Source organism: Lepidochelys olivacea (assembly GCF_965140295.1).
Source record: "Lepidochelys olivacea isolate rLepOli2 genome assembly, chromosome: 4".
In the NCBI taxonomy this organism is placed as follows: domain Eukaryota; kingdom Metazoa; phylum Chordata; order Testudines; family Cheloniidae; genus Lepidochelys; species Lepidochelys olivacea.
Genome location: NC_140414.1, coordinates 8,551,954 through 8,568,892, shown reverse-complemented (window position 1 = coordinate 8,568,892; position 16,939 = coordinate 8,551,954). Strand labels below are relative to the sequence as shown.

Below are 16,939 nucleotides of genomic sequence, written 5' to 3'. Positions count from 1 at the left end.
AGTAAGGGGCCCACACTTTCCTTGACTTTCTTCTTGTTGCTAACATACCTGAAGAAACCCTTCTTGTTACTCTTAACATCTCTTGCTAGCTGCAACTCCAGGTGTGATTTGGCCTTCCTGATTTCACTCCTGCAAGCCCGAGCAATATTTTTATACTCATCCCTGGTCATTTGCCCAATCTTCCACTTCTTGTAAGCTTCTTTTTCGTATTTAAGAGCAGCAAGGATTTCACTGTTAAGCCAAGCTGGTCGCCTGCCATATTTACTATTCTTTCTACACATTGGGATGGTTTGTCCCTGTAACCTCAAAAAGGATTCTTTAAAATACAGCCAGCTCTCCTGGACTCCTTTCCCCCTCATGTTATTCTCCCAGGGGATCTTGCCCATCAGTTCCCTGAGGGAGTCAAAGTCTGCTTTTCTGAAGTCCAGGGTCTGTATTCTGCTGCTCTCCTTTCTTCCTTGTGTTAGGATCCTGAACTCGACCATTTCATGGTCACTACCTCCCAGGTTCCCAACCACTTTTGCTTCCCCTACTAATTCTTCCCGGTTTGTGAGCAGCAGGTCAAGAAGAGCTCTGCCCCTAGTTGGTTCCTCCAGCACTTGCACCAGGAAATTGTCCCCTACATTTTCCAAAAACTTCCTGGATTGCCTGTGCACCGCTGTATTGCTCTCCCAGCAGATATCAGGGTGATTGAAGTCTCCCATGAGAACCAGGGCCTGCGATCTAGTAACTTCTGCGAGTTGCCGGAAGAAAGCCTCTTCCACCTCATCCCCCTGGTCCGGTGGTCTATAGTAGGCTCCCACCACGACATCACCCTTGTTGCTCACACTTCTAAACTTAATCTAGAGACTCCCAGGTTTTTTTTGCAGTTTCATACTTGAGCTCTGAGCAGTCATACTGCTCTCTGACATACAGTGCAACTCCCACACCGTTTCTGCCCTTCCTGTCCTTCCTGAACAGCTTATATCCATCCATGACAGTACTCCAGTCATGTGAGTTATCCCACCAAGTCTTTGTTATTCCAATCGCATCATAATTCCTTGACTGTGCCAGGACTTCCAGTTCTCCCTGCTTGCTTCCCAGGCTTCATGCATTTGTATATAGGCACTTGAGGTAACCTGCTGATCGCCCCTCTTTCTCAGTATGAGGCAGGAACCCTCCCCTCTCACGCACTCCTGCTCGTGCCTCCTCCTGGTATCCTACTTCCCCACTTACCTGAGGGCTTTGGTCTCCTTCCCCCGGTGAACCTAGTTTAAAGCCCCCCTCACTAGGTTAGCCAGTCTGCTTGCAAAGATGCTCTTCCCTCTCTTAGTTAGGTGGAGCCCGTCTCTGCCTAGCACTCCTCCTTCCTGGAACACCATCCCATGGCCAAAGAATCCAAAGCCTTCTCTCCGACACCACCTGCGTAGCCATTCGTTGACTTCCACGATTCGACGGTCTCTACGCAGGTGGATTTTTTCCTTCCACGGGGAGGATGGACGAGAACACCACTGGCACCTCAAACTTCTTCCCAGAGCCACGTAGTCCGCAGTGATCCGCTCAAGGTCATTCTTGGCAGTATCATTGGAGCCCACGTGGGGAAGCAGGAATGGGTAGCGATCTGAGGGCTTGATGAGTCTCGGCAGTCTCTCCGTCACATCGCGAATCTTAGCTCCTGGCAAGCAGCAGAGTTCTCGGTTTTCCCGGTCAGGGCGGCAGATAGATGACTCAGTCCCCCTGAGGAGAGAGTCCCCGACCACCACCACCCGCCTCCCTCTCTTGGGAGCAGTGGTCATGGAACCCCCAACCCTAGGACAGTGCATCCCATGCCTTCCAATTGGCGGAGTCTCCTTCTGCTCCCTTCCCTCAGACGTATCATCTGGTCCACTCTCCGCATTACTACCTGTGGAGAGAACATGAAAACGGTTACTTACCTGTATCTGCCCTGCTGGTACATGGACGTTCCCCTTTTTTCTTCTGGAGGTCACATGATGCCAAATTTCTTCACCATCTTTCTGTCCCCGATGTGCAGCCTGCTCTGAATCTTCAGAACCTTGTACCCGTAGAAGCCTATCCTGACATCCGTCCAGGAAATCTTCAGTTTCTCTTATGCAACGCAGGGTTGATACCTGTTGCTCCAGACCTTGAACCTTCTCTTCCAGTATGGAGACCAGCATGCACTTTGTACAGACAAAGTCACATCTGCCCTGTGGAAGAAAGACAAACATAGCACATCCAGTGCAGGTCACAACAGCTGAACACTCCCCATCCCCTTCCTTCTACGAGCTTCCTCAGGAGTTGTAGTACTTAGAGAATCCGGCAAGATGTAAGCCTCAGTGGGCTCTCCCCAGGCAAACTCCTTTTGTTAGCTGCTCTGCTGTTTGCTGCTCAGCTGGTTCGCAGCCACTGAGTACATCATAAGAAAGGGCTACTTTTCTATGGTTATGGAAGCATTGGTGGATCACTGGGAATGCTTCACTGACATCACTGTTGGCTGGTCAGGGAAGATGCATGACACTTGTATCTTTAAGAACACAGGACTGTTCAGAAAACTACAAGCAGGGACTTTTTCCTGGTAGATGGATTACCACAGGGAATGTTGAAATACCACTCGTGATCCTGGGCGACCCAGCCTCCCCCTTACTCCCCTGGCCAATGAAGCTGTACACTGGCCACCTTGACAGCACCAAGGAATGGTTCAACTCCCTGCACGGCAGGTGCAGAATGACGGAATGATTGATTGAAGGCAGCTGGTTGTATTTACTCACAAGATTGGATCTCAGTGAGAAAAATACCCCAATGGTTATAGCTGCCTGCTGTGTCCTGCATGATATATATGAAGCAAAGAGGGAAACGTTTTTGCTGGGGTGGATGGTGGAGGTGGAGTGGCTGTCTGCTGAGTTTGAACAGCCGGCTACAAGGGCTATTAAAAGAGCTCAACATGGAGCTATGCAGTTCAACAAGATTTTGAAAGACCATTTTAATAGTGAGCCAGAGTAGTGAGTGGTGGTGTGCTCCTGTGGCCTAGTAGGAATCCTGTGGTGATTGCTGTAACGTTGTCAGTGTACCTATGAATTTTAATTGTGACTGAATCCGAGTTGTGTGACATTATGCAGTAACAGGAAATTGATGGGTTTCAGAATTGCTGAGCATTCTGCTGCATGTATTGTAAAATAATTATGTTCAAAATAATTTTATTCTGTAACAGAATTCAGTTCAACTCCATCCCCATGCAATTTTAAAACAAATATTTTAAAAAACTAATAAAAACATGATAAATTAAGAGCACAGAACTTATGAAGAGAAAAGAACATGCACATCCATTTCAGCTACACGTACACCAACGGTGGCTTTCAAAGGCCTGGGTCTGTGACGTTGCAATTGTCTTCAGTGTCCCCCAGGGTGGAGTGGTGGGGGTAGTGCAGTGACCCCGAGGCCATGTGGAATGTTGGGGGGAGGTTAATGGGAAGGTCCCGCTATTGAGTTCGCAGTGGGCTGCAGAGGGAGGCAAGCCCGGGCTTGTTGAACCTGCAGGTCCAGCAGAGTCTGCAGCATCTGTGTTTGCTGTCTGAGAATCTCTCCATTATGTCCTGGTGCCTCTCCCTCTCCTTTTCCTGCTGGGACTCCTGGGCCTGTCTCCTCTCCACTCTTTCCTTCTCCAGGCTGTCCGCAATGTTCATCCTCCAGGCCCTGTGTTCGTGGTCCGATGCAGCGCTGGTTTGCAGGGTCTCATTGAACGTGTCATCCCGAGTCCTCTTCTTTCTCCTCCTTATCTGGCTTAGGTGTTCTGTGGGTGTGGGGGGGAGACCCTGAAGGCCACAGAGGCAGCAGCCGAAGATACAACACACAGCGGTACATTGTCAGCACATTCACTACAGAGAGCGAAACTACCGCTGCTGAACTCACTCCCCCTGCTCCCCTAACGTTGTAAACTCTACATTCTCACTTGGGATTGGGATTGCTTGTGCATGGCCCCACTCGCAGCACCAGCCCTGGTGAGTATGGCCCACTGGGGTTGGGGAGATGCGGAGGGAATTGCTCACTGGCATGATTCTCTTGGCACAGGGCAATGGCACTGAGCACTGGCACCATTTCCTACAGACGGGGGTGATTTTAGCTGATCTCTCACTCGTGAGTGTAACAAAGGCAGAGAGAGCAAAGCTGCTGCTAGGATCCCGAAGCCACCAGGGTCCATATGCTGCTAGCCTGTGCACTCCAATGTCGCCTGCTGAAGTTATCACTGACTGGCATGGGAAAGTGTCCCACCGCGGCGGAAGAAATAAGGCTGCCTTCTCTAGAAACCTTCAGCAGGGGATTGCAGACACCTCCATGAAAGTTTCATCGAGATCTCGATGGAGGATTCACAAGACATGCCGGTGCACATAAACAGACTGCTCCACTTGGCCCCCTTGGCCTAACGAGGGGAATGAAAAGCAGGTAGCAACTCGACCTCTCTTGGTTGTGCCACACCCTCTTCTAGCACGAGTAAAGTAATGAAAAGTCAACAGTTGTGTCCTGCCATTTTGGGGATGCCATCCCTGTAATGGAAAAGTTATCTACGCACCTACCTGAGGTGCCTTCCCCTGCATCAGGCTCACCTGTGCTCCACTGGTGGAACTGGCTGGACGGCAGCGAAGTCAAAAACAGGTCCTGGCTCTCTGCACAGGTGGATCCCATCGGTCGCCTGACCCCATACTCCTCTTCCTCACTTTTCACAGCAGGGACCTGTGGCTCGGGGTCCTCAGAGGTAGCCATAGTGCTGTAGGGGGTGGTGGTGGGGTCTGAGGATGGCATGTAGCTCTTTGTAAAAGTGATAGGTCTGCGGCTCAGCCCCACAATGACTGTTGGTCTCACTGGCCTGCTTTCACATGGCACTGCTGTTGTCCCTGTCGTGCCCCTCCTCCTGCTTCCCCCGAGCAATCTGCTCGTAGATGTCCAAGTTTCTGTGGCTGGATAGGAGCTGTGTCTGCGCAGCCTGTTCTCCCCATCAGCCCACGAGATCCAATATCTCCTGGATATATCCAGGCTGGAGTGTGCACTTGGCATGGTTAGTGGGGGAGCTCCACTCAACAGTGGAGAGCTGCTAAGTGTGCTCACCAAGCTGGGCAATGAGAAAAAGGAATTTCAAAAATTCGCCAGGCTTTGTAGGGAGGGGGCTTCTGGTCTCCATGACCCCTGTGCAGTGGATTTCACAATGGTAACCAGCGTGGTCAGTGTGGAGCATTGCGAGACAGCAGCTGGAGGACAGTTAGGGTCAATGTAACTAATGCAGAGTCTACCTTTTGCGTTGCGTCGACTTAAGCACATCGATTGTGGCTCTCCCCTGCTTGGGCAGAGGTGTTACTATGTCAGCGTAATGGGGTGCTTTCATTGGTGGGAGACCAATTTGAGTGTAGACACGTGCACAACTAGGTCAATGTAAACTGCCTTTTGTTGAGCTAAGCACGTAGTGTAGACCAGGCCTTAGTTACGTATCACAGCTCCAGTTTGCACTTGGTTCACGTTTGGGAAATGTTCTTCACAGCCATAAGCACTAGAGGCCTGATTTCTTTTTAAGTGAAAACTCTGGAACGTGAGACACAGCCTCCAGGGGAAACTATTGACTCGCTGAGCTCTCACACACTGGCCCAGTTCAGCCCCTTCTAACGCTCTTCTCTGTATGTATCTCACAGGAAGTCACATAAATACCTAAATAATGCAACATTCCCAAAGAGTTGCCACTCTGGTTAATTTGTGTTTTTTATTGTCAAGTGAGTGAACTCTTCTTGTAAGAAAGAATAAGAAACCAGTGAGAACTTTAAAGCCAGTCTTGCAAGAGAACAAACAAGCATAAACATTGATTGATGTTTGTCAGCAGTTATCAAGGTCTTGTTTCTTTCACAGGAGGTGAGCCAGGCTTTGCTCTAGGAGGCAAATACTATTTCTATAAGTCAGGATTTGGCTAGTTACATACTTTTAATATGTTTTTATGGTGGAAAATAACGAGGGGAGAATCAGAATATGTGGCCCAGAGGGAAGGGTGCTGAACTTAGGAGACCCAGGTTCTGTCCCCGCTCTACCACAAACTCTTTTTGCAACCTAAGGCAAATCTGTGTGCCTCAGTTCCCCATCTATACGATTGGGATAACAATATGGCCTTACCTCACAGGGGTGTTGAGGGTAAAGACGACAAAGGTTGTCAGGTGCTCAGGTAGCACCATAATGGAGGCTATATAGATACTTAACCACGCTATGCTCTCTTATCTTATTTCCCTCCCAGTCACCGTGCCTCATCGGCTCCTCTCTTGTGTTTTTTATGCTGCCCAGTGCTGGCAAACAAGGCAGAAACACATGCCTGTGGGTGTTCATGGCACATTCTGCATGTGGTGTGGGGAGGGCCAGATAGAGATCACCATTTAATTAAGATAGTGGAACTTGGCTTTATCTCGGTTTTGTTTCCTACAGGACCAAAATGTCTTTGACTCAAAGAAAAAGGTGAAATTGACCAATGCAGAAGGCGTGGAGCACAAACTCTCCAAGAAACAGCTCCAGGCCATCGAATTCAACAAAGCTTTACTGGCTATGTACACCAATCAGGTAGAGAACTGTCCTGTGTCTGCTGGGTACAGATTTACAACCAGTCACAGGAGTTTAATTAAGCAGAAATGTAATCCAGTTGAGCTAGTTAAGTATCAGAGGGGTAGCCATGTTAGTCTGGATCTGCAGAAGTGGCAAAGAGTCCTGTGGCACCTTATAGACTAACAGACGTATTGGAGCAACAGCTTTTGTGGGTGAATACCCACTTCGTCGGATGCATGGAGTGGAAATTTCCAGAGGCAGGTATAAATATGCAAGCAAGAATCAGGCTAGGGATAATGAGGTTAGTTCAATCAGGGAGGATGAGGCCCTCTTCTAGCAGTTGAGGTGTGAACACCAAGGGAGAAGAAACGGCTTTTGTCGTTGGCTAGCCAGTCACGGTCCTTGTTTCATCCTGAGCTGATGGTTTCAAATTTGCAAATGAATTGAAGCTCAGCAGTTTCTCTTTGAAGTCTGGTCCTGAAGTTTTTTTGCTGCAGGATGGCTACCTTTACATCTGCTATTGTGTGTCCAGCGAGGTTGAAGCGTTGTCCTACAGGTTTTTATATATTGCCATTCCTAATATCTGAGGAATTGAGCTAGTTAGATTTCCATAGACTGTTCTTTCCCCCTCAAAATAGTCAGGATGTTATCCAGAGATGCTAGATTTTTCAGAAGTGCTCAGCACCCAGCAGCTCCTATTGAGAATAATCTTTTTGCTGAGGCCTTTTGATGATCTGGCCAATTCATTTAGATGCCTAAATCGGAGATAAGCATTTAAAAAAAAAAAAAAAAAGTCTGGCCCATAATGTTTAATACCTATCAGGGAAACATCATGTGGCTGTCCTGGTGAATGTATTGTTTGTTAAAATAGTATTGACTGGGTATCTATAGGTTGAGAAGAAATTGTGCATTGCTATACATGAGGACATGTGCATACCGCTGTTCTTGTTAACAAGGACCAATAATATCCATTGCCAAAATGAAAACACAGGAATAATGGATTTGGTACTAATATCGGGTCCATGAAGCTCAGTGCTTTGGATGCGTGAGCTTTGTAGAGGTCTAAATAACTAACAAAAAATACTATCTGTTTTCTAGATCACAGAGACTTACCTGTACAGGCACTTCATGGGCTTACACACTGGTTGCTGATGGCAGCTTTCGGTGTGGTCCTGTAGTGAGGGAGATTCTGAGTCACTCTAGCAAGAAATAAATACCTGGAGTTGCATGTACGCAGAAACTGAGATTTATCCTTTGTCTATTACAGTATTTGGTAGAAGAGGTGTGCTGGGCATTTTCACATGGTTCCCCTTCCATTTCCTGTAAAATCAGACTCCACCCCCGTGTGTGTGTCTAGCTCCTCTGTCTTCCACACAGACATTCTGGTGGAAAAACAAGGGAGAACTTTTGGGAAGAATTCATATGATGGTGGCTTGCACAGCACCTCACTTGGAGAGTCTCTTCCCAGATAATGTATTTATTACTGCCGTAGCACCTACAGGCTCTGATGCTGATTGAACTAGGCACTGGATGCACATAAGTCTGTCTCTGCCCCCACACTGCTTGCAGCCTGAGCGTCTAGGCAGATGTAACGAACTGGCAGGAGGAGCACAAGGGGGTAATGAGGTGGCTCTGGCCAGTGTAGTAACCAGCTGCCTGCCCACTGAGTGTTGCGTAGGAGAGATGTAGAGGAGTGCAGAGTGATGGCTGTAGTTGTCACCCAAAGGCCCTGCCATGTGGGAGTCGTGGGTCAGAATCTCCTTGGGCCAGTGACTTTACCTGTTTCCACAGCCTCTACTGCCACCACGTCCCATTCCCCACTGATGGCAGGCAGTGTCTGGCCCCACTAGCCCTTTCGCCCTGTTCTCTCTGTGGGGTTTGCACAGTTGCACTAACTATCCACTAATACTGAGGAAAATGTTCCATTGTGTCCCGTAGGCAGATCAGTGCCGCAAGCTGTCAGCAAGTTTACAGTCCCAGAACCCCGAGCACCTGCTGCCCGTGCTAATCCAGGCTGCCCAGCTCTGTCGAGAGAAGCAGCATGCAGGGGCAATAGAGCTCCTACAGGTGGGTGACTGATCTTCTGCTGGCCAGGAGAGTGGAGCCCTGTTCCCTGCACTGGAACCTGACAGATGGAGCTGGTACAAGGGGCAATTAATAGTCCTGAAACACTGGGCACTGCAGAAGTGGATGTTAGCTCAACTACCCGCAGTGGTCATTGCGTTGTGTAATGGATGTGGCTTACGCAGGGCTCAGTAGTGAGGATGCAGTGACTGGTGTGTGGGGAGAGACGTGGGCACGCCCATGCTCTGATCATGAAGGGTGTGTTCTTTCTGTAAAGGGAGAGCCCCACCTGGAAATGACCCCCTTCACTATGGCGGTGGCACCAGGGCTGCTTTTCCTTCCCACAGGGACATGGTGGGTGCTGGTGCCTGGGGCTGTGCTCCTCTGGAAGGCAGGACTTCACTTCTGGCCTCTCATCCCAAAGGGTGGTGGTGCCCACATTCCTTCTCCAGCCCTTCTCTGGCCTCATCTACATGCACAGGTTGCACTGGTTTACTTAAAATTGGGGTTTAAACCAGTGCTAAAGACTCTGCGGACACTTCGGTTTCAGAGTGCCCTGTTCCTAATCAACCTCTGCTAAATTGAAATAAGCTGGTTTTAAACTGAAGTCGTGTTCGCATGGCACTTTAAACTGGTTTACTTAAACAGGTACAGCTTCCTTATGTAAACAAGGCCTTGGACATGGTGTCAGGTGTCACCTGGGACGCTGCACTTGCCAGCTGCTTGCCTAGAGGGAGCAGCTACTGTGTGTGGTGAGGGCATGGACCCTGGGAATTGCTTGTGGTGGAATGGGATGGCACTGTGGGAGGAGTGACAGTCCATGGAAGCAATTCAGGACTCTGGGTGGCGTGGTTCCACTCGAACTGGCTCCCTCCCTGTCTATTCAAATGACACTGTCGAGCTTTTCTTTCTGAAGTTGGTTTTAAAATGGGCCCGGGCCATGGCTGATGCGCTGTGTTCATTAACATGCTCTTTGCGTCTCTCGCTCTCAGGACTTTGCGGAGCAGAGCCCTGCCAACTCGGCGCAGATAAAGCTGACAATGGCCCAGCTGAAAATCGCTCAAGGTACCAGTGCCCTTTTGTGCTGAGAAATGCTTGTTTAATGCTAAGTTTAAAAAAACCCACAATTCTTTGTTGCTGGCCTTAGTGTCCGGAGAGCCAGGACTGAGAGTGGCCTCTTGCTGCTGTGAGCCCCAGCAAGACAGCTCCATCCAGAGTGGGGTTAGAAATACCTTCTCAAACACTGCGCTTCACAGCCCTGCACGAGGGCTGGGACATCATCTCCGCTCCTCATAGTGAGCAGCATTAAAGCAAGATGTACTCTGCATTTCGCCAGAGCCATTTTTCTCTTGATTAGTTCTTGGACAGAGCTGCACCTGCCCCTCTGGTGTCTCTGAGAGGAGTTACCAGGGGAAGGGATTGTAATTAGGGGATAAAAAGAAAAGAAGGACTTGTGGCACCTTAGAGACTAACCAATTTATTAGAGCATGAGCTTTCGTGAGGTACAGCTCACTTCATCGGATGCATACGAGCTGTAGCTCACGAAAGCTTATGCTCTAATAAATTGGTTAGTCTCTAAGGTGCCACAAGTCCTCCTTTTCTTTTTCGGATACAGACTAACACGGCTGCTACTCTGAAACCTGTAATTAGGGGATGGCACCTTTTTCGGGGGGGCGGGAGGGAAATTAAGCCTGGCAGGGGCGGGCCTCTTCTCTTTTCACCATGGATGGGAGGGTGAGAAATGAGGAGACTTTCTCCCGTTCCTTGTCTCTTGCTGCCCTTTCTTCTCAGAAGGATGCCTGCAATCCCACAGTACGGCACCTCTTGCCAAGAGGGGTGCCCTATGGAGATCAGTGCTCCTGCCTGAACCTGGCGTTGTCCATGCAGTGTGGGGGGGTTGTGTGCCCCAGGGGGCATGGCCTGTGGAACAAGTGGAGGGCAGCCCTGGGCACTGTGCTGATGGCTGGCGTTCACCACATTGACAATGGGCTGATGTGTGTGCCTCAGCCTGACCCGAGAGAGGAAGCAGGACAGCTGGGCACTGAGAGTCAGCGGGGGCAGGGGAAAGGGGATGGGGAATTCATATTAATGTGGTTGGTGCGGGATTGACCCTTTCCTGAGTGGCTGCAGAAGTGCATACTGGAGAGCTTGGGGATCTGCGTGTTGAAATGGCTGGCTGTTGCTGATTGCATGTCACTCAAGTTTTAAAGTTCCCCTCGAGCTACCTCAAATATGCACTACCCAGCATCCAGTACTTGGCATGGGCCGTACTCCATTGTGCCTGCAATGGGTGGGACTATTCAGGAGAAATAAGGGGGCAGGATCTGGCCCCGCACTGCGTGGGGTGGGGAGAATGGGGAAGGGGTCAAAGCACATGGTGTTGGCCCAGCTTTGCTCTCATTGAAGTTTGTGATAAAACTTGCACTGGCATCAGTCGGAGCAGGCAGGCCAGAGCTATTTTAGGTTTGTTCTGAAATCGTAAATAATACACCCAGCTGCTGATGCTCCATTCCCTCTCATAGGGAAGTAAAGCATTGCTCTGAACCCACTGCTTCTAGCATTGGAGGTGGGGATGAGCCCTTTGCATGTGGTAGCAGCCTTGGGCATGCTGGACACTTAGGTGGGAAGCCCAGTAAGTGCTGGGGTTGCTGCAAAGGCTGTTTAGTCTGAGAATGAGAAGAGCACTATTGGGACTGACGTTTCTTCCCCATGAATGGCCAGCGATTGTGTTGTCTTAAGAATAATAGTGGAGAAAACCTCTTCGCAGCTGGCCTTGCAGGCAGAGGAGTGTAGTGGCTGGTTGGTGTATGCTGACTTCCCCAGGGAGACTCTGAGGGCAGGGGGATCCAGGATGGAGAACAGGGGCAGGGAAAGCATTGCTGTTTAAATTGCATTATTCTCCCTTCTTTCTCTAAGGCAGCGTCACCAAAGCATGCATCATCTTGAGGAGTATAGAAGAGCTGAAGCATAAGCCAGGCATGGTGAGTGGCAGTTAACAGGCACCATCCCAGAATACCATCATCCTTTTCATGCTCCTTCCTTGTTCCTGTTTTCCTGTCTCCTTAGCTACTCCTGGGCTGAGATTCAAATCTGGGTGCCCAGCGTTGGTCTCAGTCTGCTGGTCTGCTTGCACAGTGGGGCTTGGTTGCTGAGATTTTTGATACACAGCATTATGCCTCAGAGTAGATGTTAGACCTTTAGGTAGCTCACTTATTGTGGTGAAAGCCAGCCAGACAAAGGGTAATAACTTGCATCAGGGTCCCCAAACTTGTTTTTAGAGTGGACAACTTCCCTCTCGTTCATAGTTGCACGGACCTGCCTCCCCTTCCTCCAGCACTCCCTTAACAGCCCTAGGGCAGCTACAGGAATTGCTTGCCCAGTAAGCAATGTTGGGGAAGTATCAAACACATTTTTAAGCTGCTCTATGTGGCAGTGAGCAGTGGGAAGCAAGGAGGAGCCAGTATTGTAAGACCTTCCAGCTCCCCCCAGGGCCCCAGCAGCAGCAAGTGCCCTGCCGACCATTGTGGTGGTGAGAGAACAGTGTGGGAGCCTTGGCTTTTCCAATTAAGTAATTCTCTTATCCCTTATCCTCTATTGATCCGAAACCTTTTAAAAACAGTTCTCCTGGGCTGTTTCGACGATTGCAGTAATGTCCTAGCTGTACTGGGGAGGATAATCCCAGGGGGCGGCTGCTGCCTCCAAATTCCATTGTAGTAATTCGTTCCATTCCCTTTTTTTCAGCAATTCTTTTAATAACGGGTTTACATGAAAAGTACCTTAAAATGATCACTTACAAGTAACGCCCGTCCCGTGGCTGCACGCTGACTGTTGTTGGGGTTTGCAGGTGTCTGCATTGGTGACGATGTACAGTCATGAAGAAGACATTGACAGTGCTATTGAGGTCTTCACGCAAGCTATCCAGTGGCACCAGGGATACCAGGCAAGTAGATCAGGTCAGACAATACATTTGAGAGGTGAAGCTACTTTTTGTCCCTTGCTAACTTGCTGGAGACCAGCTGTTCCTGTCCAGCTCCCAGCTCCCACCTGTCTGTCCCCTGGAGAGGAGCGGTCTCCTTGCCAACGGCTCACTACCTCTGATAAGATGTTGGGGGGCCAGGGAACATTCTACTCCATGTCTGCCTCTGTCTCTGACATGCTGCTTGCACCAGGTTTGTCATTCAGACCAATGGCAAGTCTGCAGTGTGGGAAAAATGGCAGACTCTTTTCCAGCTCTTCCAGTGCCTGTCAGGTTATAGATTCTGGAGGCTAGCAGAGGGAACATCGCAGTGTTGTCCCTCTTCCCATGTTGACGTTGGAGCAGCAGCAGTCAGTTGGCTTTTTGCATGCATTTGAGGATAAGGAAAAGCTTGAGCAGAAGAGCTTCAGAGGGGGAGACTGATTCCAGCCCGGCAGCCTGCTGGCTGTACTCAGTTAATCGGAATGTCAGGCTGCTGAAAGGAGCCAGTTGGAGTCTGTCTGAGCGGAGTGATGGTTCCATTGGGGGCTTAGTGATTCGTTCCTGGAACCTGGTTATTTTGGGGCTGGAGGTAGCAATTATTTCAGCAAACAGTGAATTGCCGGAAAAAGTGTGACCCCCATGGGAAGTGTTCTCACAAAGCTGCGTTGGCATTGGCTGTTTCCTTTGTTTCTCTCTTCCCTGGTTTTCTATCAGCAAGGACACTTGGTTTTTCAAATTGTGTCTGCCTGCACTTGTTCCTTACCTGATGATCTGATGCCTTGGCTGGTCACTGCGGAAATGGCTGATGTCCTAAGCGAGGCTGACTGCAGGTTGCAAATCAGCAGCAGCAGCAGACTGTTAGTTTTCTGTGATTGTCAAACGCTGGCTAAAATGCCTGTCCCCTTCCCATTTTCACCCCCTCCTCCCAATTCTGTTGCTCTAGGGCTGCTGGCAGGGTTAGTAGTTGTGTTTGTTAAGAACCAGGCAGAGGAACTGGAGATTATTCTTACATATGAGGGGTCTCTGAACAAGGGGCTAGGTTGTGCTAGCACCATCTGGGTGTGAAGGGGCAGGGAAAGTGCGTGAGGGCTGTGCACAGGGGCCAGGAGCAAGTAAATACGCAACCCAAAGACTGAGCTGTGGACCCACCCCCTTCTACACCAGCCAGCAGCGCTAGGCTCAGAGCATTGGTTGCAGGAGGTAACGCAGGCATGAATATTAAGTAACAGCCATCTGTGTACTGTATTAATGAGCTGACAGCCTGTTTCCGCTGCAGGCTCATACAGGTAGCTGCTGCTGAGCAAAGCACGTCTCCTTTCCCAGCCCCGTCTAACATGCGTAGTGGTTTAATGCTACAGACTGCCAAGCCTTTTTCTCAAGGAACGGGGAAGAAATTCCTGCAGCTCAGTTCTCCTTCCAGATCACTTGGGTGGGGAGCGTACGTTGGTGTGAGCCAGTCTCTAGTAACATCAGGAAGCAAAGCAGCCACATCACTGAATTGCTAAGTGCTGTCAAACATGTCTTCATTTGAAGAACCTTGTGATTGCAGCCAAAGTCTCCAGTTCATTTGTCGCTGATAAGGGAAGCAGCCAACTTTAAGCTGAAGTATGGGAGGAAGAAGGAAGCAATCAGCGACCTGGAAGAGCTGTGGAAGTGAGTTCAGGGAGGGGAGAGGGGTATCTTGTTTTCCTTCTGGACCTGAGCCGTGGCCCTGCTGTCTTGTGCACTGAAACATGACCAGTGCCTGGTCCCCGTGAGGACTGCTCAGGGGTTCTAGAGCCAGATAACGTCTGCTAGCATTTTGGTGACGTCTGAGGCAATAGTTCGTCCTTTTAGACATTGTAAAGGGGCTTCTGGTCAAAGCTGTGCTCCCTGTCCAACCCCTTGGATGAAGTAACTGTTCCAGCAGGCCTAGCCCTGCGATCTGTTGTGGGTTCTTTTGTGTTACATCCTGATAGAAGCTGTGTCTTCCATGTTGGACGCCATGTCTTCTGTTCTCAGCCAGCACACATTCACTGCGGGAGGAGTTCCCCAGTCTGTATCCAGATGCAGACTGCTGGCACTTCACATTAAAAAGGTTGCAGAGCAGTTTTTAAACTAAGCGATGGGGGAAAGCCGATTGCTGCAGAGGCGCACGTGGATCGGACAGAGATTTCTCTTAGAGGAGAATCTATTGATAGAGATTCTCTTGGTTTTAGTCAGGAGGAGAGGATGGAAGAGGATAAAGTATGGGCCAGATCAGACGAGAAACATTCACATAAAGAATCTGACACATCAGAAAAGGGCAGACAAATATTTACAAGTTTTTAAAGTGCTTGTACACAAATGCTGTAAGTCTAAGTGATAAGATGGGTGAACTAGAGTGCTTTGTGTTAAAGGAGGATACTGATATAATGGGCATCACAGAAACCTGGTGGAGTGACGACAATCAATGGGACACAATCATTCCGGGGTACAAAATATATTGGAAGGACAGAACAGGTCGTGCCGGCGGGGGGAGAGTGGCATTATATGTGAAAGAAAATGTAGAATCAAATGAAATAAAAATCTTAAATGAATCCACATGTTCCATAGGATCTCTGTGGATAGTAATTCCATGTTCTAATAAGAATATAACAGAATACAGGGATCTATTATTGACCATCTGACCACAACAGTGATAGTGACGATGAAATGCTAAGGGAGATTAGAGAGGCTTTCAGAATAACTCAATAATAGTGGGGGACTTCAATTATCCCCATATTGACTGGGTACATGTCACCTCAGGATGAAATACAGAGACATTATTTCTCGATACTTGAAATGGCTGCTTCTTGGAGCAGCTGGTAAAGGAACCCACAGGGGAGAGGCAACTCTTGATCTAGTCCTGAGTGGAGCGCAGGATCTGGCCCAAGAGGTAACTATAACAGGACCACTTGGAAATAGTGACCATAATATAATAACATTTAACATTCCTGTGGTGGGAAGAACACCTCAACAGCCCAACACTGTGGCATTTAATTCAGAAAGGGGAACTATGCAAAAATGAGGAGGTTAGTTAAACAGAAATTAAAAGATACAGTGACGAGAGTGAAATCCCTGCAAGCTGCATGGATGCTTTTCAAAGACACCATAATAGAGGCTCAACTTAAATGTATACCCCAAATTATAAAACACAGTAAAAGAACTAAGAAAGAGCTACCGTGGCTTAACTACCATGTAAAAGAAGCGGTGAGAGATAAAAAGACATCTTTTAAAAAGTGGAAGTCAAATCCTAGTGAGGTAAATAGAAAGGAGCATAAACACTGCCAAATTAAATTAAAAATGTAACAAGAAAAGCGAAAAAGGAGTTTGAAGAACAGCTAGCCAAAAACTCAAAAGGTAATAACAAAATGTTTAAGTACATCAGAAGCAGGAAACCTGCTAAACAACCAGTGGGGCCCCTGGATGCTCGAGATACAAAAGGAGCACTTAAAGATGATAAAGTCATTGCAGAGAAACTAAATTAATTCTTTGCTTCAGTCTTCACGGCTGAGGATGTTAAGGAGATTCCCAAACCTGAGCCGTCTTTTTGTAGGTGACAAATCTGAGGAATTGTCACAGGTTGAAGCATCACTAGAGGAGGTTTTGTAATTAACTAACAGTAGCAAGTCACTGGGCCCAGCTGGCATTCACCCAAGAGTTCTGAAAGAACTCAAATGTGAAATTGCGGAACTCTTAAGTATGGTTTGTAACCTGTCCTTTAAATCAGCTACTGTACCCAGTGACTGGAAGATAGCTAATGTAACGCCGATATTTAAGAAGAGCTCTAGAGATGATCCCAGCAGTTACAGACCGGTATGTCTAATGTCAGTACCGGGCAAATTAGTTGAAACAATAGTAAAGAATACAATTGTCAGACACATAGAAGAATATAAATTGTTGCGCAAAAGTCAACATGGTTTCTCTAAAGGGAGATCATGTCTTACTAATCTATTAAAGTTCTTTGAGGGGGTCAACAAACATGTGGACAAGGGGGATCCAGTGGACATAGTGTACTTAGATTTCCAGAAAGCCTTTCACAAGGTCCCTCGCCAAAGGCTCTTACGTAAATTAAGTTGTCATGGGATAAGAGGGAAGATCCTTTCATGGACTGAGAACTGGTTAAAAGACAAGGAACAAAGGGTAGGAATAAATGGTAAATTTTCAGAATGGAGAGGGGTGTTCCCCAAGGGTCAGTCCTAGGACCAATCCTATTCAACTTATTCATAAATGATCTGGAGAAAGGGATAAACAGTGAGGTGGCAAAGTTTGCAGATGATACTAAACTGTTCAAGATAGTTAAGACCAAAGCAGACTGTGAAGAACTTCAAAAAGCTCTCACAAAACTAACTGATTGGGCAACAAAATGGCAAATGAAGT

At 48.3% G+C, this 16,939-nt stretch overlaps 1 protein-coding gene across 1 annotated transcript in view; it reads left to right on the top strand.

The window, feature by feature from the left end:
- SRP72 (signal recognition particle 72) overlaps positions 1-16,939 on the top strand; it is a 45,218-nt gene that overhangs the window by 15,723 nt on the left and 12,556 nt on the right. The window contains exons 9-14 of the mRNA XM_084627000.1: positions 6,424-6,555; positions 8,476-8,604; positions 9,594-9,666; positions 11,518-11,582; positions 12,446-12,541; positions 14,109-14,212. Coding sequence (XP_084483126.1) covers positions 6,424-6,555; positions 8,476-8,604; positions 9,594-9,666; positions 11,518-11,582; positions 12,446-12,541; positions 14,109-14,212 — 599 coding nt within the window. The remainder of the gene's footprint in view (positions 1-6,423; positions 6,556-8,475; positions 8,605-9,593; positions 9,667-11,517; positions 11,583-12,445; positions 12,542-14,108; positions 14,213-16,939) is intronic.